Below are 23,592 nucleotides of genomic sequence, written 5' to 3'. Positions count from 1 at the left end.
AAAAAGGTCTAGGACTAAGGGCAGGAATAGTGAATTTTAACTAGCCTTTCCTATCTGAGGTGTTTGTTTAGCAAGCAGCATCTCTTTGTGTTTTTGCTTTTACTATGCATTGATCACCAGAGAGATGATCCTTTCCAACCCCAGTGCCTTTAGGATTAAACATGCAGCCAACAAAATTTTCAGAGGTATTATCATTATTTATTGGCAGAAGTTGAAACTCTATTACATACATCATTCCTGGGACACAGGAAGCCCTACAGAATGGAACAGGGGAATGGAAAAGGAAGGGAGAAGGAGATAGATTAGTTTAGGAAGAAAGCAAAATACGAAAAAAAAGAAAGAGGCAGTGTCGTGTTGTAGGCTGGAGTGGATAAAAGACATCTTATCAGATGTTGCTGAAATGTAGTTCGCAGCAGGCATGGGCATCATAGCCAGCAATTAAAAATATTGAGAATAGCAGTTGGGTAACATGTGGAGGGTTGTACCTTCCACACAGCTGTATAAAATCCACATTGAACTGGATTATATGGCAGTGTGGACTCAGATAATCCAGTTCAAAGTAGATATTGTGGATTATCTGCCTTGATATTTTGGGTTATATGGCTGTGTGGAAAGGCCCTGATTAACCCCTACTATAAGTCGGAGTCAAGAGTGTGCCCACTACATTGCCATCCAGTATGAGAATATCAGTGAAGAGAGTTGCCATGTAAACTTAGCACTAGCAGTCCTTCCATTGTATCATGGAAGAAAGCAGTGACGTCTAAATATCCTTAGGTTGCATTCACTCGGCACTTTCTCCATTGCATTCTTCCTCTTCATCTCGTGCTGTTGTTTCATCTGGACAAGGAGAAAATGTAATCACAGAAATTAGAAGATCTCATAATTGGGATGAAGGCAAAGGCCCCTTCCACACAGCTATATAAAATCCACATTGAACTGGATAATACGGCAGTGTGGATTCAGATAACCCAGTTCAAAGCAGATACAGTAGTCTCACTTATCTAACACTCGCTTATCCAACGTTCTGGATTATCCAACGCATTTTTGTAGTCAATGTTTTCAATACATTGTGATATTTTGGTGCTAAATTCGTAAATACAGTAATTACTACATAGCATTACTGCGCATTGAACTACTTTTTCTGTCAAATTTGTTGTATAACATGATGTTTTGGTGCTTAATTTGTAAAATCATAACCTAATTTGATGTTTAATAGGCTTTTCCTTAATCCCTTCTTATTATCCAACATATTCGCTTATCCAACATTCTGCCGGATAAGTTGGATAAGTGAGACTCCACTGTATTGTAAATTATTTGCCTTGATATTCTGGGTTACATGGCTGTTTGAAGGGCCCAAAGTGGATTGGAAACAGAATACTACACCCAGCAGCCTCTTTCTAGCTGGCTTCACTTCCAAATACAGGCCCCCATCTACACTGCCATACAATGTATCTTGAAATTGTCAGTGTAGACATAGGTCATGTTGGGTCATTTTTTAAAGCATTTAAAAATATAAATCAGTATCAGAAGCTTCTTGTGCTAGAAGCAGAGCGAATGAGCTTCAGCAATTCAAGAGTTATAAAATACTTTATTCAAAGAACTACATTTCTATACGGGAAAGTTAGAGCCTAGATATCTAAGGTGTCCCAACTGAACCTTTATCACTAATCCTTGCTTATACACAAGCCAAATTTTTCAAAATTCAGTGATCACAGAGACAGAAAGTGAGGTGAAATCTTCTGAACAGAGGCACAGACAGCAAAACGAACACCAAAGCTAATATAGAAATATATATGACTGAGTTACACTTAAAAAATGTACCTGTTCCAATTTACATACAAATTCAATATAAGAACAAAGATATTAGAATTAATATTTTTGTAATTTGGGGACTGCCTGTAATGCAGTTCAATGCAATTTAACTGAATTGAACTGCATTGTATTAGGCTGGATCTACACTGCCCTGTATGCCAGGATCTGATCCCAGATTATCTGATTTAAACTGGATTATATGAGTCTACACTACCTGGGATAAGCAGATAATTAGGGATCAGATCATGGCATATAGGGCAGTGTAGTTCCAGCCTTAGGCCCCTTGTACACTGCCATATCAAATCCAGATCATCTGCTTTGAACTGAATTATATGGCAGTGTAGACTCATACAATCCAGTTCAAATCAGGTAAAGTGGATCCTTTGCTTTGATAATCAGGATTATATGACTGTGTAGGAGGGGCTATGTTAATCTAATCCACAGATAATCAAATCTGCAAAAGTTAAATAGCATACATAGAAGGTTGAAGGGCTGTGTTGAGATTATTTTTATGTGATGTTTAGAAATAAGCAAAGCGGAAGTTTGTTAAGGTAAACAATTCAGTTATATTTTGCTTTGACAATCTGAGATTTGAGTAGATAACTCCAGTGAAACCAAGGCCCCTTCTACACTGCTTTGAACTGGATTGTATGGCAGTGTAAATCCAGTCTCAGTCCCATTTTACCAGCTCTTTAAGGGGGGGGGGGTGTCTCACCTCCCCTCATTTCAAATAAGCCTAGAAATCTCATTTTAGGTGTTGTGAAACTTACCTTTGGGATATGTATCTTTTCATATGTCATCCTAGAAGAAACAACACAGACAGAGAAAGATCATTTCTTTTCTCGAAAAACCACCAGATTCCAAATGCTGCAAGGGTGTTGCTCCTCAGCAAAGTAAGGATTTTAAAGGCTCTTGAATTACCCACATAATGTATTAGGGCACTTCCACACAGCCGTATAATCCAGAATATCAAGGCAGATAACCCACAATATCTAATTTAAACTGGGTTATCTGAGTCCACACTGCCATATAATCCAGTTCTATGTGGATTTTATACAGCTCTGTGGAAGGGACCATAGTCAGTTTGTCCATCTCAGCTAATTTATGTATGAGTTTGGGAAAATCTGGGAGCTGTTGGGGATACAACTCTCAAGACCTTCCTAGCCATCATGGCTGGGAACTGAAGGGCCTTTCACACAGCCATATAACCCAGAATATCAAAGCAATATCTGTTTTGAACTGAGTGTTCTGAGTCCACACTGCTTTATAACCCAGTTCAATGATGATTTTATACAGCTGTGTGGAAGGGGCCTGAGGCTGGATCTACACTACCATATAAAATCTAGATTATCTCCTTTGAGCTAGATTATATGGCAATGTAGACTCCTATAATCCAGTTCAAAGAAGATAATCTGGAATATCTGATTTAATAATCTGGGAGCCCTTCCAGGCGGGTCCTATATCCCAGGATCTGATCCCAGGTTTTCTGTTGATCCCAGATTATATGGCAGTGTAAAATTATAATCCAGTTTAAAGCAGAAAACCTGGGATTGGTTCCTGGGATATAGGGTCTCTCTGGAAGGGCCCTGGATTATATGGCAGTGTAGAAAGGGCCTTAGATAGCTATAGTCCAAATAACATTTCCAAATCCTGAATGGATGTAATTCCTCTATCACCTCCTGAGTACTTACATCAAGGTCATCCATTGCAGGAGGCTCCCTCTTTGGGGTGACTTTCTCCATGAGCTGGATAGGAATGAAAAGAGAAAACGTAAGAAATATAGCAATGCTACTTGGAATAGAACTGGCCAACAGAAGACACAGTGCCTTCTGATTGCTTGGATCGAGAGCCCTCTATTACATTCTGCCTAAAACTGAATCTAATTTTGCTTGTGAAGATGAATAAGCCCTGTGAAGCACTACATTTATACAAAAGTATGTTTGTATAACAAGCCCATACCTACCTTGCCTGTTATCAGGAAATGTCTTCTATTAATAGGAAATGGCTTCTACACTAATTGTATTGTTGAAGAGAACTGCCAGTTGTATGAACTGGATTTTTCAATTTGTGTGTCTGGCCCCGTCTACACTTTGAAACTGCATTATATGGTAAATGTAGATTCATGTGATGCAGTCCAATACAGTTGAAGTTCATTATACAAGTCTACACTAGCCATATAATGCATTGTAGATGCAGCCTCTGTCTGTATCAAAGGATCTTGCTGTCATTTGTGCCCAGGGAAGCCATCCCAGAATATGCCAAATCATAGCAGCTTGACTCACCTCTGCATATTGCTCCGCCATGGCTGCTTCTACCTCCTCGTCTCCTTCCCAGTCCCGCCAGTTATCAAAATCTACAGAAAGCCACGCTGGCTGGAGGTAAAATGAAAAATAGCAAGATTTATTGATGTTTTTATTCAGATGCAAATTAATGTAATAATCATTATCCCATACAGCAGTGGTTGGCCCCAACCCCCAGAAATTCCAGCCAGTTTACCAGTTGTTATGATTTCTGGGAGTTGAAGGCCAAAACATCTGGGGACCCACAGGTTGAGAACCACTACCATACAGTCTCTCCTCCACGTTTGCAGGTTTGACTTTAATGGATTTGATTATTCATGGATTTAAAAGGTTCTTTCCAACCTCTACACTGCCATATAATCCAGATTAACAAAGCAGATAATCCACATTATCCGGTTTGAACTACACTGTGAGTCTACACTGTGATATAATCCAGTTCAAATCAGATAATCTGGATTTTATATAGCAGTATAGAAGGAGCCCCATAAGCACTTTCTACTGATCAGTAACATCCCTAGCTCGCCTAGACTGAATTTCCAATTATTTGAAATCATCTTGCCTGTTAATGAACTTGGGTGATCTCATAATAATCCCTTGGATTACTATTATTATAATATAACAGCTCCAATCAACAAGAAGAGCATAGTGAGAAAGGCACTACAATGGAAATCAGAAATGTTGAGGCATAAAACTCTTCTTTTAAACAAGCAATGCATGGAAGTGGAAGAAGACAATAGAATAGAAAGAACAAGAGACTTCTTCCAGAAAATTAGAAACATAGGAGGTAAATTTCAGGCAAAAATGGGCATGATCAAAAACAAAGATGGCAAGGACCTAACAGAAGCTGTAGAGATCAAGAGAAGGTGGCAAGACTATATAGAAGATCTGTATAGGAAAGATAATAGTATCGAGGATAGCTTTGACGCTGTGGTGAGTGAATTAGAACCAGACATTCTGAGGAGAGAGGTTGAATGGGCCTTAAGAAGCATTGCTAATAACAAGACAGCAGGAGATGACGGGATCCCAGCTGAACTGTTTAAAATCTTGAAAGAGGATGCTGTCAAGGTGATGCATAAACAGCAGTGGTTCATCTGGCTTTTTATCAGCAATGCTGCATTTGACAATTTGGGCAAGGGTTCGTTCATATTAACTCCTTTTGACCTAAAGTTTGGGGATGGATCACTTTTTGATTACATTTTTTAGCAAGTGGCAGCTGTGATTCTCTTTTCCTGAATACCGTTTTGTTCAACTGTGACTTTGAAACAGAGCAGTTGACATTTCCCTCAAAGAAGCCCCACCTTGTTTCAGCAGAAGAAATGAGAAAGCAATAGCTCCTACCTTGATATCCTCCTTAGTCAGACGTGGCCAGCCCACTTTGTCCTTCCACTTACGCACAAAGAGAGTGATTGATCTTCCTGAGCGCTTGTTCTGAGAATCCTAAAAGGAATTGTGTTGTGGAAAAATATCAGGCAAATAGGTTATGAGAATGAGCTTTCTTGGACAAATTTCTCTAGTTTTTGCCATGAATGTGTTGCAGATCTCTAAAATGTAGCATCCCAATTTCTCAAATAATTTGAAGACAATTTATAGCCAAAAATCCCAGATAATTAGAACTGATAGCTCAAATACACCATGAAAGACAGATTTGTTTATTGATTAGTCCACTGATTATATCAACAATAAAAGACTAAAAACAAAAATAGTTACCAGTAACTAAAATTTCCAATATAAAATCAGCATAAAACATTGTACAATAAAACACCGAAAACACTATAAAACGCTATAAGAATTAAAAACAAAAACAATACATAACAATTGACTAAAACAATCACATAAACAGAAGGAATATAATCATTCAAATAACATATGAATCTGAAAAGAAAAAAAGAAAAAAATACCACTGGGATGGAGGAGAGGAGTTTCTCAGGTGGCTGGCTTGAGTACCCAGCAATGCCCAGGTTATTTGAAAAGGGCCTTTGTTTTTGGGTGTTAGGTAATATCAGTTTGGTCATATGTTACGCTATATCTTAAAAAAAACTCACTTTGCTTTTGTATTTTATGAATGCTCCCATTAGAAAATGCATAAGGATGTGGGTGAACTACAATTCCCAAAAATATTGGGTCAATCCTCCCCAAACCCCACCAGTATTCACAGTTGGCCATGTTGGGTTTGTATGCCAAGTTTGGTCGAAATCCGTCATCTGCTGGGTTCAGTGTTCTCTGAATACAGGTGAGCCATAACTTTCTGATGCCAAGGTCAATCACCCCAAAATCCACTAGTATGCAAAGTTGGCAGTGTTGCGTCTGTGTGCCAAGTTTGGTCCAGATCCATCATTGGTGGGGTCAGAGGGCTCACGGAATACAGGTGAATTATAACTCCCAGAGATAAAGGTCAACCAAAATCCACCAGTATTCCCAGTTGGCCATGTTGAATTTGTATGCCAAGTGTGGTCCAGATCCATCATCTGCTGGGTTCAGTTTTCTCTGAATACGGGTGAACTATAACTCCTGGATGTCGAGGTCAATAGCCCCGAACCCTGCCAGTATGCAAAGTTGGCTATATTGGGTCTGAGTGCCAAGTTAGTTCCAGGTCCATCGTTGGTGGGGTTCAGAATGCTCTTAGATTGCAGCTGAACTACACATCCCAGTCCCTATAACTCCTATAAATCATGGTGAATTCTCCCCAAACTCCTCTCTCTATTATGTTCAGTTGCTGATCAATTCCCCTGTTTGCTGTGTGCCATAGGAAAGGGTAGGAAAGGGTTAAGGGAGAAGCAGCAGGTGGGGTCATGCAAATGGACAGGGAAACGAACACTGTGCTGCTGTAACCTGAAATGTCCTGGGAGAGAGTGGATTGATGGCTCCTCAGCACTATAGCCTGTTTGTGGAGGCCGGAAGCTGTCTGTGAAATGGTAACTATTGTGCGATGAAATGTAGTATTTTACATGTATGCATGCAACTAAGCCCTATCCACATTAACGGTTGTGACAGAACCATGTAGAAAGGGAAAGGACAAAAATCCCAATTTCTGTATAAAATCATTATAAAAGTTTCAGATACCTTACATTTCAGTAGTGTTCCATAATTATACATGAACCTTCCAGTGCTTATCAAATATATGTCAAAGTTATGAAATAATGAGGTAAAACACGGTGATAGTAATGATACCAACTGGAATGTGTATGTATATACATACATATATATAAATGAATGCATGAATGAGAGGGAGTGTCAAAAACTGGCCATCTCTTTTTTTTTTCTTTGATCTGCTTGCTCACCTTAGAATTTACCCGGGCATAAAAGTGAATCTCGTTGTACAGCTCCACGCCATCAGCATTCTTACAGCTAAAGGAAGACAAAAAGTAATCACTTTAATACTGTTAAATGTTTATACAGGTGTCTCTGGCCCCTTCTATACTGACATTTAATCCAGATTATCAATCTGATTTGAACTGGATTATATGAATCTACACTGCCATACCATTCAGTTCTAAGCAGATAGTGTGGATTTTATATGGCAGTGTAGCATGGGCCTCCCTTTGTAGAAACTGACTAAAGACTAGCAAAAATGCAATGGCTTCTGATATTTACTAGGAAGGAAATTTCTTTATGCTCAGTTTAGCAGAATACATGGGGTGGAAAGCAAGGAAAGATTTTCTTATGAATGATGACTCACATTGATCGCTTGATAACCTTTTATATAGGATTTATTTTCCTGGGTAACAAAAGCATGTTCTTAGTGCATGTAGGTACATCCAAATGATTGTGAGAATCTACCTGCATTCACGGGCCCCTCCCACACAGCTGTATAAAATCCACATTGCACTGGATTATATGGCAGTGTGGACTCAGATAACCCAGTTCAAAGCAGATATTGTGGATTATCTGCCTTGATGTCCTGGGTTATATGGCTGTGTGGAAGGGTCCTTACTTGTTTGAAAGCAGGAATAAGAATCCTACCCGAAAACAGACTCTTACCTGAACACCACTTTGTAATCATCAAGGTCCACTTTCACATTCTCACTGTCCTCCACACAGAACTCCACGAATACATAACGTGGACGGTCATACCACAACGTTTTGGCTGCCTGCCTTAGGGAACATGGGACACACGTTGGAACAATCAGGAAACCCAAAGTACAAATGACATTGATAGGAAAAATTACACAGCCTAACAATAAAAGCATTATTTTCTTGGTGTCTTGTTTTTCAGACTTGTTTCTGAGATTATTTGGGGCACTGCTTCAGAAAATTGCATTGGATAGGCCACATTAGTTCTAGTTTCTTAGATATCATTATCATGATTTTCCATAGGTGAGCAAATAATGATTGGTAAATGGTGTATGTTTTCTATCTCAAAAGCTAGAGTTCATAGGGGAAAACTATTTTTGGAATCAGCAGGTCAAATGTATCAAGAAACTGGGCTAACTTTGAGGCACCAAAATGTGTGTTGGTCAGTGTTATAGGGAATCTTGACTCGTCAATACTACAAAGCTTGAAATAGTTTTTACTGCCATGCTTTCCTAAAAGCATATGTGCGGATGTCCTTATGTGGAATTCCAAAATCCAAAATTGCCTACTTACATGGCTGAGGCCCCTTCTGCTCTGCCATATAAAATCCTGATTATCTGCTTTGAACTGGATTATATGGCAGTGTAGACTATGGCCCCTTCCACACAGCTGAATAAAACCACACATTATCTGCTTTGAACTGGGATATATGGCAGTGTGGACTCAAGATAACCCAGGGCCCTTCCAGACAGGCCTTATATCCCAGGATTTGATCCCAAGTTTTCTGTTTTAAACTGAATTATATGAGCACGCACTGCCAGATAATCTGGGATAAACAGAAAACCTGGGCCTGTCTGAAAGTTCAATGCAGACAATGTGGATTATCTGCTTTTATAATCTAGATTATATGGCAGTGTAAAAGGGGCCTCATTCTGAAGTTATATAGTAATTGTGCTACACAGTCCTTATGTTAAATGGTAACATTGCTCAAATGCATAACCAATGGAGTCTTTCTGCCAATTCAGCAATTTGATAATCTGGATTATATAGCAGTGTAGATCCAGCCTTGATGGAATTTGGTACCATTTGAACTACCATGGCTCTGGCCCCTTCTACACTGCCCTCTTTGGCAGAGAACGCTAAAGGCCTTGTTAAACTACAACTCTCAGGATTCCATTGCAATAAGTGAAGGCTTTGTTTTGTGTATTTGTATGTTATTGTTACTCCACTGTATTAAAGGCATTGAATGTTTGCCTACCTGCGTATGTTGTAACCCGCTCTGAGTCCCCTTGGGGAGACAGGGCAGAATACAAATAAAGTGTTGTTGTTGTTATTATTATTATTATTATTGACTGCCTTGGCCTTGAGGGAACTGGGTGCAGCGACGCTCGCTAGGGAGCTCTGGTGTGGACTGGTCCATGAGGTCACGAAGAATCGGAAACGACTGCACGAATGAAGATTATTATTATTAAGTCAAATGATGTCAAACTGCATTAATTCTACAGGTGTAGAGGCGCCCTTAGGCCCCTTTTACATATAAAATTCAGATTATCTGCTTTGAACTGGATTATATGGCAGTGTAGACTCATATAATTCAATTCAAAGCAGATAATGTGAATTATCTTCTTTAATAATTTATATTATATAGCAGTGTAGAAGAGGCTTTAGCAACCTCCAGTCAGCATTGCAATTGAGTCTTTGGAGAAGATGCAGTCTAAGAAAGTGACTTTGCCAAAGAGGGAATTTAGTAGAAACAAATGTTAAATATTAGTGAACACACAATCTGTCTAGGCAACAGCTCCCTAACAGTTAAATAACGCTTTCCTACTAAATTTCCCATTTTTCTTTGCTCTTTATCAGATCTGAACCACAGATTTACCGTATTTTGTAGCTGTGAGTTGTACTGCTGGCTGTTAAGTGGCCAGAAATAGCCTTCAGACATGTGGGAATTGGGGTTAAAACTCTTTCCTCAAAAGGATGTTGCCATTCCAAATAGCATTAACATTGGATCTACACTGCTCTATATCCCAGGATGATCCCAGATTATCTGCTTTGAATTGGAAGGGATCTCAGTCTATAATATAGGATGGAACTACACTGCCTTATATCCCAGGATCTGACCCCAGATTATCTTTTTATCCCAGATTATCTGACAATGAAGCCTCATGTAATCCAGTTCAAAGCAAATAATCTGGGATCAGATCCTGGGATATTGGGCAGCGTGGAACCAATAACAACAACAACAAACATAATAATAATAGATCCAGCCATAGATGAACCCCAAGAGTTGTGGTCCCCAAAAATAACTTTTCCCCAAGCTCTGAGTGGAGAAAAGGGAATGTTAGAATGGAGTTTCTTGTTTGGAGAAAAAAGGCACATCATGAGTTTGTGATTCGCAAGGAATCCTAGCCAAGGAGCAGGAAAAGCAGGGGGATGTGGTCATAAAAGAAACCAAGGCGCTGAAGGCACTCACCTAGCCATGGCTGCTGCAGCAGGGGAAATCCAGTCCAAACCCTCTTCGGCTCCCTTTTAGGAAGGAGGGGAGAGAAACCTGATGGCTTATTGGGAGACCCTTTTGCACAGGCGGAGCCAAGGCCAGGGCCGCCCCTTGCCCAGCTGTCACTGCCCATCGCCTGCTCTTCCAAGGGGACAGAAGTCCAGAATTTTCCTGACACGTCCCATAGAGCTCTTCTATACTACCCTATATCTCAGGATCTGATCCAAGATGATCTCCTTTAAACTGGATTGTATGAATCTCCATTACCAGATATTCTGGGCTTTATGGCTGTGTGGAAGGGCCCTGAATCCACACTGCCATATATCCCAGTTCAAAGCAGATAATGTGGGATTTTATTCTGCTGTGTGGAAGGGGCCGGAGATCAGATCCTGGGATATAGGGGCAGTGTGGAAGGAGCCCCATAGAAAGGCATCAAATACGTGTTATACAATGTGCTCCTTTTAACTGCTTAGTCCCAACACTATTGTGGGAGGAGGAAGACGAACCTTAATTGCGAGCCAGGGTGCATCCACACTGTGGAATTGATGCAGTTTGGCACCCTCAGTGCTTCAGAATGCTAGGAGTTGTTACTAGAGGCAGCAGCTTGTGAACCTACAACTCCCATTATTCCATCTCATTGGGCCTTGGCAGCTAAAAATGGTGCTAAACTGCATTCATTCTACAGTGTAATTAGGCCTGGGCAAACTTTGGCTCTCCAGATGTTTCGGACTCCAATTCCCACAATTCCTAACAGCCATACGGCTGTTAGGAATTGTGGGAGTTGGAGTCCAAAACACCTGGAGAGCCAAAGTTTGCTCAGGCCTGGTGTTGATCCACCCTAAGGTAAAGGTAAATGTTTCCCCTGACATTAAGTCCAGTCATGTCTGATTCTGGGGGTTGGTGCTCATCTCCATTTCTAAGCCGAAGAGCCGGCGTTGTCCGTAGACACCTCCAAGGTCATGTGGCCGCCATGACTGCATGGAGCACTGTTACCTCCCAGCCGGAGCGGTACCTATTGATCTACTCACATTGGCATGTTTTCGAACTGCTAAGTTGGCACCCTTGGCCTGTGGAAATGTCTGCAGCGAGATAACGGTCCACTGTATAATGAATGCAGCTTGGCACCACTTTAGTTGCCATAGCTCAGTGCTATGGAATCATGGGAGTTGTAGTTTCACAAGATCTTTCGTCTTCTCTGCCAAAGAATGCTGGGGCCTCACCAACTACAACTCCCAGAATTCCAGAGCATTGAGCCATGGCAGCTAAAGTGCTGTCAAATTTCATTCATTCTACAGCGTAGATGCACTTTGGATCACATCTTTCGTGGAAAATTGTATATGTACTTGTGACACGCTAAGGACTGAGGCCCCTTCTACAACAACATATGCAATCCAGATTATCTGCTTTGAAGTGGATTATATTAGGCTACACTGCCATATATTCCAGTTCAAAATCTAGGACACTTTCTACACTGCCATATACAATACAGATTATTCTATTTGAACCAGATTATATTAAACTACACTGCCATGTATTCCAGTTCAAAATAGATATGTTGTCGAAAGCTTTCATGGCTGGAATCACAGGGTTGTTGTGTGTTATACACAGCCATATACATTCCTGATTATCTGCTTCGAGCTGGATTGTATTAGGCAACACTGCAATATATTCCAGTACAAAATAGATAATCTAGGACCCCTGCTACGCTGCCATATACAATCAGATGATCTGATTTGAACTGGGTTATGTGGCAGTGTAAACTCATATAATCCAGTAGATATTGTGAATTATCTGATTTGATCATCTGGATTATATGGCAGTGTAGAAAGGGTCAGAGAGACACTCATTGGGGGAAGTTGCAGAGGGAGGTTAGGACAGCCCTTCAGTGTAGTAGGACAAAGTTATTATCCAGAACAGGTTCCTAACTATTGAGGATGTAAAAAGCGGAGCCGGAAGTTGCCCGTTGTGCAGAGGAAGAGACATTCTAAATTTTCTAGTTCTATCTGCACGTTAGCCGCCTCGAGGAAATGACGGTGCCTCTTGTACGGCTGAGAAGGACTTCCGGTTGGCTGTTGCTACCGGCCACTGGCGGCGGAGGCCAAGATGGAGGCGTCGTCGGTGTCGTCGGCGTCGGGCCCGGGGGAGCGCTGGGCGCCGGTGGGAGCGGTGTCCGAGGCGCAGGCCGGGGAGGAGGAGCAGGAGGCCGGGGAGGAGGAAGAGGCCGAGCCGGGCTCCCCGCGGGCCTTGCGGGCGGAGCGGCACCGCCTCCACTCGGCTCTCCTGGCTTTGGCCTCCCATTTCGCCCAGGTCCAGTTCCGCCTCCGGCAGGTGGTTCGCGCGGGGCCGGCTCAGCAGCAGCGCCTGCTCCGGGAGCTGGAAGAGTTCGCCTTCCGAGGCTGCCCGGGCTTCGGGGCCGCCGTGGAGGGAGTCGGGGGCGGCGGCAAGGTGAGGAAGCCGGCACAATGTTGGCATGGTTTCCCCTTCTGAAATAGAGCTCTTTTCCCTGAAGTCCCTGCATTAAAAGAGATAGGCATCCTTTCCTTTTTGAATCACCACTGTCCATGGTAGTTGTTCTCAACCTGTGTGTCCCCGGATGTTTTGGCCTTCAACTCCCAGAAATCCTAACAGCTGGTAAATTGGCTGAGATTTCTGGGAATTGTAGGCCAAAAACATCTGGGAACCCACAGGTTGAGAGCCACTGGTCCATGGGATTGTGCTTCTTAAGCAGGTATGGGCAAACTCAGGCATGGGGGTGGATGCGGCTCCTTGGGCTTTTTTCTTAAGCTCTCCTCTCTCTCACCATCCTATCCTTCCTTCTCTCTTTCTTTCCTCCTTCCCTCCCTTCCTCCCTCTTTCTCCCTCCCTCCTTCCCTTCCACACTTTTGTCCTTCCTTTCTTTTTGTCTTTTCTTCCTTCTCTTTATTTATCATTTATTTACTGCATTTATATACCACTTTTCTCACTCCTGAGGGGACTCAAAACAGTTTACAACATAATAATGGCAAAATTCAATGCCAAACATACATGTGAAAACATAACAAACAGATCAAATCATAAACAATAAAATAAACATCAGGTATACTTATGAAACAACATAAAATAACAATTAAAATTTTAAATATATAAATCAAATATTTAGGACATGTTTACTAATAGATCTAATGTTAGTAAACAGAAAATTTACGACAAGCCAAAAGGGCTGACATAGGGCTTTCCTCCCCTTTTTCCATCCTTCTCTTCTTCCCTTCATGTTTCGAGTTTTAAAAGGGTATCCCATTGAGGAGGGGAGGGAAAACTGACTTTCTGCTGCTCTAGAGACCAGGGCACAAGAGAGCAGTGGTTTCAAATGGCAAACAAAGAGATTTGACTGAAAAGATTAAGAAGAACTTCCTGAGAGTAAGAGCTGTTGGAGAATGGCATAGGCTGCCTTGGAGTGTGATGGAGTCTCTTTCTCTGAAGGCTTTTCCACAGAGGCTGTCTATCATGAGTGCTTTGATTGTGCCTTCCTGTGTGGCAGGAGGTTGGACTGGATGGCCCTTGGGGATCTCTTCCAGCTCTAGGATTCTAGAATTATATATCAGGAATAGGCAATATGGGGTCTCATGGATACACTTTTTCTCTCCCGTCCACCATCTCATCCTGACGAAGGCTAACCCTTTTGGGATCCAAATATTTCCCATCTTCACTTTCTACCTCCATAGGTAGAAATATCAAGCCAAGTGTCCATCTCAATATTTTCATTTATTATTATTATGTTTATTTATATCCCGCTATTTCTCTCCATACAGAGACTCAAGGGGGCTCATAACTAAAAGCATTGCAATATGACTGCAAATATACAAATATGAAAATAGTATTAAACAACATTGATATTAAAACAAACCAGGTTAAAACCATAAAAGCATATAAAATCACATCACAAAATCACAGCAGCCTTTGATGGTCTTAAACATCTTTATCTTTAAAAGCCTGCCTGAATAAAAAGGTTTTCACCTGCTGCCTGAAGGGCAGCAGAAGGGGGCCATTCTGGCTTCCCTGGGCAGGGAGTTCCAAAGTTGTGGGGCAGCCACCAAGAAGGAAGGCCCTCTCTCTCATTCCCACCAACCAGGCTTGAGATAGAGATGGGACTGCTTTGATGAATTCTATGTTGAAAATGACAACCACCTTCAAGCCTTCTCTAGTAATGTTTATCTATGATCCTTTGCTTACTGTTTCCTGTATGTATGTTCTGGTAAGCAGCTTCCTTTATTGTTCCTGAGAAGTCCTGTAGCCAGCCCCAGTGAGTAACCTGTCTGCAGCTCTTTGGACCAGCAGGGGCTTCCAAACACTCTACAGAGGCAGCCCCACAAAGAGCTTGTTACAATAATCCAGACAGGATATAACTAAGGCATGGACCACCATGGCCAGATCTAGCTTCTCAAGGAATGGGCACAGTTGGCGCACAAGTTTTAGTTGTGCAAACGCTCTCCTGGCCACTGCCGATACCTGGCCTCAAAATTCAGTTAAAATTAATCAAAACAGTTGCAGACGGAGTCACCAGAAGCAATCCTGCGTCATTTGACTGGCTCCGTGAGAGTTTATCTTTGAAGTATGTTTGTTTAATTGATATTAGCAACTTGACGTCATTCCAACAATCTCTATACATCGGCTTAGGGGGTGGTCTTGGTGCAGCACCTGCAGGCCTGAACTTGGGAGGAGGGGTGCAGTTTTTCCAAGCCTCATGGGAGTGGTTCCACTGCTCACACAATAGTGAAGTTTTATGTGCTCTAAATGGGGCTGCCTCTGGAGAATGCTCAGAAACTTCAGCTGGTCCAAAGAGCTGCAGCCAGGTTGCTAACTGGGGTTGGCTACAGAAGACAGACAACCCTCCTGTTGTAGCAGCTCCACTGGTTGCCAGTCTGTTTCCAGGCAGAATTCAAAAGTGCTAGATGTTTGAGGTCCAGGCTTTTTGGGTGATCACATACCCTTGTATGAACCTGCCCGGGCCCTGAGATCTTCATGAGAAATCATTCTCTTGGTCCCACCTCCATCTCAAGGCTTTCTCGGTGGCTGCTCCACAACACTAGAACTCTCTGCCCAGGTTAGCCAGAATTGCCACCTCCCTGTTGTCCGGCAACAGGCTAAAAACTTTTTATTCAGACAGGCTTTTAAAGATGAAGGTGTTTAAGATCTAGTGGCTGTGGTTTTTAACTGTTTCGATTGATTTTAACTGATTTTTTGGTGCTTTAAGTTCAGTTTAATTTTATTTTAATGTTTGCATGTTTGTATATTTGAAGTTGTATACTAATTCTCTTATGTCAAACAGCTTTGGGGAGATAACATGGAGTATAAATAAATATAATAACAATAATTTTCTTAACCTTTTGTGTTCCACTGACCCCTTTGCCAGTCTCAATTATCAGCATGTCCAACTGTGATCATGTGTGATCTAGTGTTGTGTCTGGCAACTATAGTAATGTAAAAGAACAGACAGTACCCAGGTTATACTCAAGATATGTTCTGTAGTATTGTTTTTAGTTGAATTTGTAAGTTGGAAAAAGTGCATGTTTTAAGTGCCCATTTTTAAACAGTCCATTCCATATCATTGTGTTCCTGAAGGCTCTGGCAAAGCTTGGAATGTATGATGATATTATGCTTTCTTACTGTTTGCAAATTAAACAGAAGAGTTGAGTTGAGAACTGAGCTATACCTGCATTTCTGGCATGTATACTTCTGTGTGTATTTGTGTATGTGTCTATGCACAAATGTGTGTGTGTGTGTGTGTGTTTGTGCCTTCAACTTGCATTCTGATTTAGGGAGACTTTCGCATACATTAATTCATATTATACAGTTTTCTGTGCATAAAGGCTTGATTTTCTGAACTTTGTAGGCCATGAGATGACTGTTATGAGAGCTAGAGCTATTATGAGTTCTTTAACTATTTTCTAATGTACTTTTCTTCAGGAGCTCTGGACTGTTACTTATGCTATCTCCAAAGATTGGCCATGCTTGCTCAGGCAAATGGGCCAGATCCAAGAAGATCTGAAAAGACCAGTCTCTTTGGCTTTCCATAGATTGGAGATGATGTATTATTTCTTTGTTTCAGAGTGAGCTTGAGAAACAAGAACAGATAGAGGCACAGAAAGAGAAGCAGCGGGAGCTCATCCTGCAACTCAAGGCCCAGTTGGATGACTTGGAAACATTTGCCTACCAGGAAGGCAGCTATGATGCACTACCTCAGTCCGTGGTCATGGAGAGACAGCGGGTGAGGCCCACTTGTGCACATACTACCTAATTTTAGCTTGTCTATGTGGCTGACCTTTTAGCTAAGCCAATTGGTGTTTAGACCTTTGGGAAGGGGGGTCTGTTGGAAAGAAAGATGGTCCACAACTGTATGTCTTTTGTTTTCTGCGTGGCTTTGCAGGTAATTATTGAGGAGCTGATCAAGAAGCTGGACATAAACTTGAGTGAGGACATTGCCTCGCTGTCCCCAGAGGAGCTGCATCATCAAGTGGATGTGGCTGTGGCCCAGATAGTTAATCCGGCTCGCGTGAAGGAACAGCTGGTAGAGCAGCTTAAAACCCAGATCCGGGATCTTGAGATGTTTATCAATTTTATCCAAGGTCAGCTGGGAAAATTCTTACTTATTGTGAGCTACATATGAGGGATAAGGTGTATATGAAATGCATGCAACACTCAGGGGCAGAGGCGAGCTAGCCAAAGTGCTGCCAATCACATTTAAGTTAATTTTCACAAATTATCAGATGTTAACTTTTTCTTGCTATCACAGAGATAGGTGTAAAAGGAAGAAAGGAGCATAAGTACTGTGTCTTAAACAACTTCCAGAGGTAGTCTGTTGAGGGGAAACCCCTACAATTTTTGTGCCACCCAACTAAACCAGATCCATCAATCCAGTGGGTGTTTTAAATGCAAGTTCCATTTCATATAAGTGGTGGGATTAATATAAGAGAGTTTAAACTTGTCTTTAGCCCTTAAAAATATCATGATTTTCATTGTAGAGTAATTCAGCAGTGTAAGTTGGCAATTATATAAGTTCTGTATTTACCGTATGTAGGCCCCTCTCATATTGCCCTATATCCCAGGATCTGATCCCAGATTATCTGCTTTAAACTGAATTATATGAGACCCCACTGCCAGATAACCTGGGGTAAACAAATAATCTGGGATCAGATCCTGGGATATAGGGGCAGTGTGGAAGGAGCTGTAGTCTGATTAGAAATGGAGACAAAGATTACCACACTACAATTTAAAGAGTAGACATCCTACTTTAAAGCTTCCTGCAGAATCTGGAGTTTATAATTTAGTGAGGCCCAGGACTTCTCTGGCTGAGAATGTTGAAGGTCCTTCCCTAAACCCCAAATCCCAGGATATAGCAGGGGCAACCATAAAGTCTAAAGTGGGGTGCCAACTCTTTAACTACAAAGTTGGCCCCCAGAGGGCATTTAGAGCCCCAGAATTTGTATTTTAAAATTGCTGGGTGTCTTGAGAGCTATAAAAATGGCTTGGGGTTGATTGTGACCCACCGTTTGCCACTCTGCTCTTCTGCATGCAAAATAGTAAATAAACATAATCTGACTTCACAAAATTGAGACACTACTGAGGGAATGCTGTAACTTCCCAGGACACTACAACTCATCTTAAATTGCTTTTTTAATTAAAGAGACTCCAGAGGGAAACTCCATGATATAGCAAGTATCAATCGTTACGGTAGCACAACATTTTTCATGGTTTCTCTTACACATAGATACCCCTGAACAGTTAGTTCATATGCTTTTAGAACTTACTGCATTCCTTCTCAGGGATATTTTGGTCTATAGATAAGAGAAAGTCCTTCTATAAAAGGTGGGGGAGAACTTTTAAGTATTATCACATGGCTTCACTATATCTGGAAACCTTTGCTGTTAGAAAAGTACAGAAACAAGGAATAGCTCAGGGGAAAGTCCTGAGAGTTGGTGTTTGGCATTCAGAGTGTTTGATCCTAGCTGTTCTAGATATATAATTTCAGTCACAATCTTATCCTTTGGGTTTTGCAGAAGAAGTATGCAGTCCAGGCAAACAAGAGAATGGTCAGTGTGATTGTTCATCTGGAAAAGCTGGAAGTGGCACCTGCAAACCAAATACCAAGCAACCTCACAGAAGTAACAGAGGTGGGCATTTGGACAGGTTTGGGCGGATTGCAGACTCTTTTTTTTTTTTTAAACAATGATGACTTCTAATCTTGTTAAATAAAATGGTGCTTAACATTATTTCATGCTTGCCTTTTTCTGAAAATGATTCTACTGCGCATGTCAGTAATACACAAACAAATGTCCAGTTTCCTGCCGCCCTGGCAATTTATGCTCCTTTCATGGGTGGAAGAAAAGTAAAATTAAGTACAAAAGAGATCTGACATTCAAAATATTAGGACAACTAAAAGTGATCTATTCTATATATTGAAGGCAGTAAAATGTATTCTGCATTCCAAGTGGTCTGAGTTTTGCATGCTTGCTCCCCTAGATCACTGCAAACATTCCCTTAGTGGAGTATGTTCCATTGCATAGTTCTCTAAAGCAAAACTTCTTTAACTTTTCCACCCCTTTTGCTTTGAGAATTTTTTACGTGACCCTAGGTATATAGATATTTAAAATAGCTATAAAAATCAAACATTTACTTATAACAAGTCAGCATTTGCAAGGCTGGTTTTCCTTTTTATGAAGTACAGCTAAATCATCTTCTGTGAACTCCACTCTAAACACTGCACCACAGATAACTTTAAATGTCTAAAACCGCCACTAGGTTTTTTTGGTTTTTTTTTTCATGTCAGGAGTGACTTGAGATCAAATTGCTTCTGGAGTGAGAGAATTGGCTTTCTGCAAGGACGTTGCCCAGGAGATGCCTGGATGTTTGATGTTTTACCATCATGGGGGAGGCTTCTCTCATGTCCCCACATGGGGAGCTACAGCTGACAAATGGAAGCTCACCCCGCTCCCCAGATTCGAACCGCTGACCTTTTGGCCAGCAGTCCTGCCAGCACAAAAATGTAATCCATTGCGCCACTAGGTGACATTCAGAAACCTTTTACTGTTGCCAAATTTTTCATGACTCCCAACAGTGAGCTAAGGGGACCCCATTTGGAGTCAGGACCCACAGTTTAAGAAGTAGTGCTCTAAAAATATTGCATTCTCTCTCTTTCTGCAGTGAACCCTGAAGATGCTCAGAGGATGCGGGAGACAGGACTACATCTTATGCGCCGAGTGCTTGCTGTGCTACAGATATTTGCTGTGAGCCAATTTGGCTGTGCAGCTGGACAAATCCCACAGCATTTATGGCAAAAGGACCGTTCTGACAGGGACTATGCACCCTTAGTGAACAAATTAGGAATGGCTGTAGCCCGTGTGAAGACACTAGCCCAAAAGTATCAGTTGCAAGAGTCAGAACATGTCATCAGCTATTCAAGCGCCCAGGATACCTCCTTGGGAGGAAGGGATGAGCTAACGCTGGCTGTGCGTAAGGAGCTGACCATTGCCTTGCGGGATCTTCTGGCCCATGGTCTCTACACCCCGTCCCCTGGAATGAGCTTGGTTCTGGCCCCCATTGCCTGTTTGCTCCCTGTGCTGAGCTCCTCTCCTCAGGCCATGCATCCTTGGGAGCTCTTTGTGAAGTATTACAACTCTAAGAATGGTCGTGCCTTTGTGGAATCACCAGCACGCAAACTCTCTCAGTCTTTTGCCCTTCCAGTGATGGGAGCGGCACCTGCCACCCCAAAGCAGAGTCTGCTCTCAGCAATCCATACAGTCCTCTCTGAACATGACCCCTTCAAGCGCAGCGCAGACTCAGAACTGAAGGCTCTGGTGTGCCTGGCCCTCAACGAACAGCGCCTGGTCTCCTGGCTCAACCTCATCTGCAAGTCTGGCGCTCTGATCCAAGCGCACTACCAGCCTTGGAGCTACATGGCTCAGACAGGCTTTGAAGGGGCCCTCAATATCCTCAGCCGCCTCAGCAGTTTGCATTTCAGCCTTCCTGTGGACCTGGCTGTTCGGCAACTGAAGAACATCAAAGATGCCTTTTGAATTATGAGGGAGGTGTGGGCCTCACTGGAACTCTTTTGCGTGGGAAAGCACTTATTTCTCAGCACAGGAGGCCACTGCTTGTGTGTTCACATGGGAGGCAGTGTTGCTTTTTTTGGTGGTGGCTTCTTGTTGCTGAGCTGCTACATGAAACTCTTAGGGAAGGCAGCGTCTGTCTTGAGACAGCTGTGTGGAAAAGGTCCATGTGCAAAAATCTCAGCCCTTAAGGCTAGCCTCCTTTTCTTGTAGTGGCGTCAGTAGACAAGATGGGCAACAGATCAGAGGGACATCTTTCATCCCAGGGGGAACTTCTGCTGGGGAACCTGTTTCTGCTCCAAGTCCCATGGAATACCATTGGTGTTTTTCTCCTGCAGGATGTATATACCAGTTACACCGCCCTCAGCCTGTAGTGGCTGAGTTCCCAGAAACTGAGCAGGGAAGTCCACTGTGTTAAAGGCCTTAAACTATTTGACCCATATGTGTTAGGACCAAACACTTGCAGGGAATTTTCACATTACATTCTTGTGTGCTGCAATGGGATTCTGCATCTGCTTACATGTCAACCAGTACCTTAAGCATCTCCCTGTATTACAGCTGCCTAGACAACAAGGACATGTAGACTCTGGGCTTCATAAGGCCACACACGCACACAACCCTGTTGGAGAGGGACATCATAATTAAGCAGTTGTTAAAACTCCTGTTTGGTGCTTGGGATCTAACACAAATACTTTTTCTATCAGGTGGGATGCTTCCTAGCTTTATGTGCACAGTGAAAAAGTGGAGCTTGTCTGTTTAAATGGCAGCTTTCCTAACTCTCCTTAAAGGGATAAACGTTCTGGTCTGACTTGGTATCTCTGTATTGGCACACAAAATTGCCTTCCTTTATTATGTTTTTTAGATCCAGCCCAAAGCTGCTATTTTTTAAATTGGGACTGCATGACCTTGAATTTGATTCTTATGCCAGATCTGTGGAAGTAGCAAGGCTTGGCTGGAATGTTCCACTCTTGTGTTATTTTTTTTCTTCAAATGCTGTTGAAAGCTGCAGATACTGAAATCAGGAGATCTACATTATTTGTGGCTCGGTTGCCCCTTTGGATATCAGATAGTGCCCTGCTAATAGCCTCCGGAAAGAATACCCATAGTCTGTGAAAGATTCCTTTATCTACATGGTTGGTGCCTGTAACTTTCCTCTTAGCCATCTTGTAAGGAAGATCTAAGTAGATAAATGCATCGTTGTGGTCCTTGAAGGAATCTTGGCAACATTCATGCTCAGGTCCCTTCTACACTGCCCTATATCTCAGGATTGGATCCCAGGTTATCTGTTTTAAACTGGATTATATGGATCTCCACTGTTGGATAATCTGGGATCCGATCCTGTGATATAGCGGCAGTGGGGAAGGGGCCTCAGAGACTGTGGAGATTAGTCTGGATGGTAAGCAGTGCTCTTTCATGCTGTGTAGAGTCTGTGTATTTCTACAAATTAGTTGGCCTGTGACATGTATGTACATTATTCTACTGAAACAGATCTGTTTTAATGTAGGTACATTTCTACTTCAAACCCTTGGATTATGTGTTTCCTGCACTTTAGAAAACTTTCCTGGTCCCTTGATTATTTTCTTAGTATGTGTGTTTTGTTTTGACCGGTTTAGTGCAAGAGAAAGAATGTATTAATGGTGATTTGTGTCTGTTGCTGATAATAAATTCAGTACAATTTCTGACTCTCTCCTCCATTTTTTTCTTTAAAAAACTCTTTGCAGTTTCTTGGTAGCTTCTGGGTATTTCTTTTTGTATAGAATAAGTCTCATACCTGTAGAAGCTACCTAGCTCTAACTGTTAATCCTGTTTCATTCCATCATTGGCCTTTATTGCTTCAGAGCCCTGGAATGCTTTTCTCACTAGATGGCACTAGAGCAATGTGTGTGAGTTAAAAAAAGAGATATAGCCGCTGACTAGGGATACAGTTTGCTACCTTGCACACCATCAGTTTGAGAGGACCATTTCAACAAGGAGTGTGTGTGTGTGTGTGTGTGTTCCAGTCTGATTGTAGTGGTAACAGACGAATTGCTTTTTCTGGTCACTTCCCAATCCTATCCTTGCCATTTAGAAACCGCGTTTTTTGTGATGGATGGCAAGCTGAGCCCACTGACACCGATGTTCTTCACAAGTGTGCACTGAATCCTTTGCAGCATCCTTCACCACACACACTTACACAATGGCAACATACATTCACAAATAGTAATGGATGACATAGCCCCAATGTTCTACTCTATTAGAACATATGAGCAGTAAAATAATGCTCTTAAAAATGAGTGAGTTGATACCACAGCATCTGAGATCTGAAAAATGCAGAAGTAAATACCCTAAATTAAGGGCCCATCCACATAGCCATATAACTCAGAATATCAAGGCAGATATCCATAATATCTGCTTTGAACTGGGTTATCTGAGTTCACGCTGCCATCTGTCAGGGATATGTCTGAGTCCACACTGCCAGATAATCCAGTTCAATGTGGATTTTATACAGCTGTGTAGAAGGGGTCTAAGGCACCAGACACTCTCTGGCCTTGAAAGCTAAGCAGAGTCAGCCCTGGTGAGTGATTGGATGAGAGACCACCAATGAATACCAAAACCTGTAGGCATGCAGTGTTCCTTCACTTATTGTGGTTCCACCCACGAAAAGTGAAAATCTACAAAGTAAGGGGATGCTATATTTATTAGGCTTCTCCTTAGGAAGGAAGTAGAAGGAGGGAGAGAGGAAGGGAAGAAAGAGGCAGGGGAACACGGTGCTGCCTCCTTCTCCTGCTACTGGTTGGGCTCCTCTGCCCTGCCGCCCGCACCCGACTGAGACCACCGCCACTGTGAATCATAATTTTTTATGATTTATAATGTTATTTTAGTGTTTATTAAAAACCTGCGATACAGCAAG

General features: G+C 42.1%; 2 protein-coding genes across 3 annotated transcripts; one reads left to right on the top strand and one right to left on the bottom strand.

Moving 5' to 3' along the window:
• Nucleotides 1-176: 176 nt before the first annotated feature.
• ptges3l (prostaglandin E synthase 3 like) lies at nt 177-10,755 on the bottom strand. Of its 2 annotated transcripts, XM_008113169.3 has the most exons (8): nt 10,597-10,755; nt 8,091-8,204; nt 7,391-7,457; nt 5,451-5,549; nt 4,095-4,184; nt 3,504-3,557; nt 2,583-2,613; nt 728-837 (listed from the first exon to the last, which is right to left on the bottom strand). In XM_008113169.3, the coding sequence occupies exons 1-7, from the start codon at nt 10,602-10,604 to the stop codon at nt 2,602-2,604; spliced, it is 444 nt and encodes a 147-aa protein (XP_008111376.1). In that variant the 5' UTR covers nt 10,605-10,755; the 3' UTR covers nt 728-837; nt 2,583-2,601. The 2 variants fall into 2 exon arrangements, with proteins under 2 accessions (XP_062814179.1, XP_008111376.1); XM_062958109.1 differs by lacking the exon at nt 2,583-2,613 and having other exon boundaries at nt 177-837.
• Nucleotides 10,756-12,663: 1,908 nt separating this feature from the next.
• rundc1 (RUN domain containing 1) lies at nt 12,664-22,381 on the top strand. Its single transcript, XM_003222495.4, has 5 exons — nt 12,664-13,065; nt 16,706-16,864; nt 17,024-17,222; nt 18,654-18,767; nt 19,798-22,381. Exons 1-5 carry the CDS (start codon nt 12,724-12,726, stop codon nt 20,667-20,669), a joined length of 1,686 nt encoding a protein of 561 aa, XP_003222543.2. The 5' UTR covers nt 12,664-12,723; the 3' UTR covers nt 20,670-22,381.
• The last annotated feature ends 1,211 nt before the right edge of the window (nt 22,382-23,592 follow it).

The sequence above is a fragment of the Anolis carolinensis genome, chromosome 6 (assembly GCF_035594765.1).
Source record: "Anolis carolinensis isolate JA03-04 chromosome 6, rAnoCar3.1.pri, whole genome shotgun sequence".
In the NCBI taxonomy this organism is placed as follows: domain Eukaryota; kingdom Metazoa; phylum Chordata; class Lepidosauria; order Squamata; family Dactyloidae; genus Anolis; species Anolis carolinensis.
The sequence above is the reverse complement of the archived record's forward strand: the minus strand, read 5'-3'. Positions and strand labels throughout refer to the sequence as shown.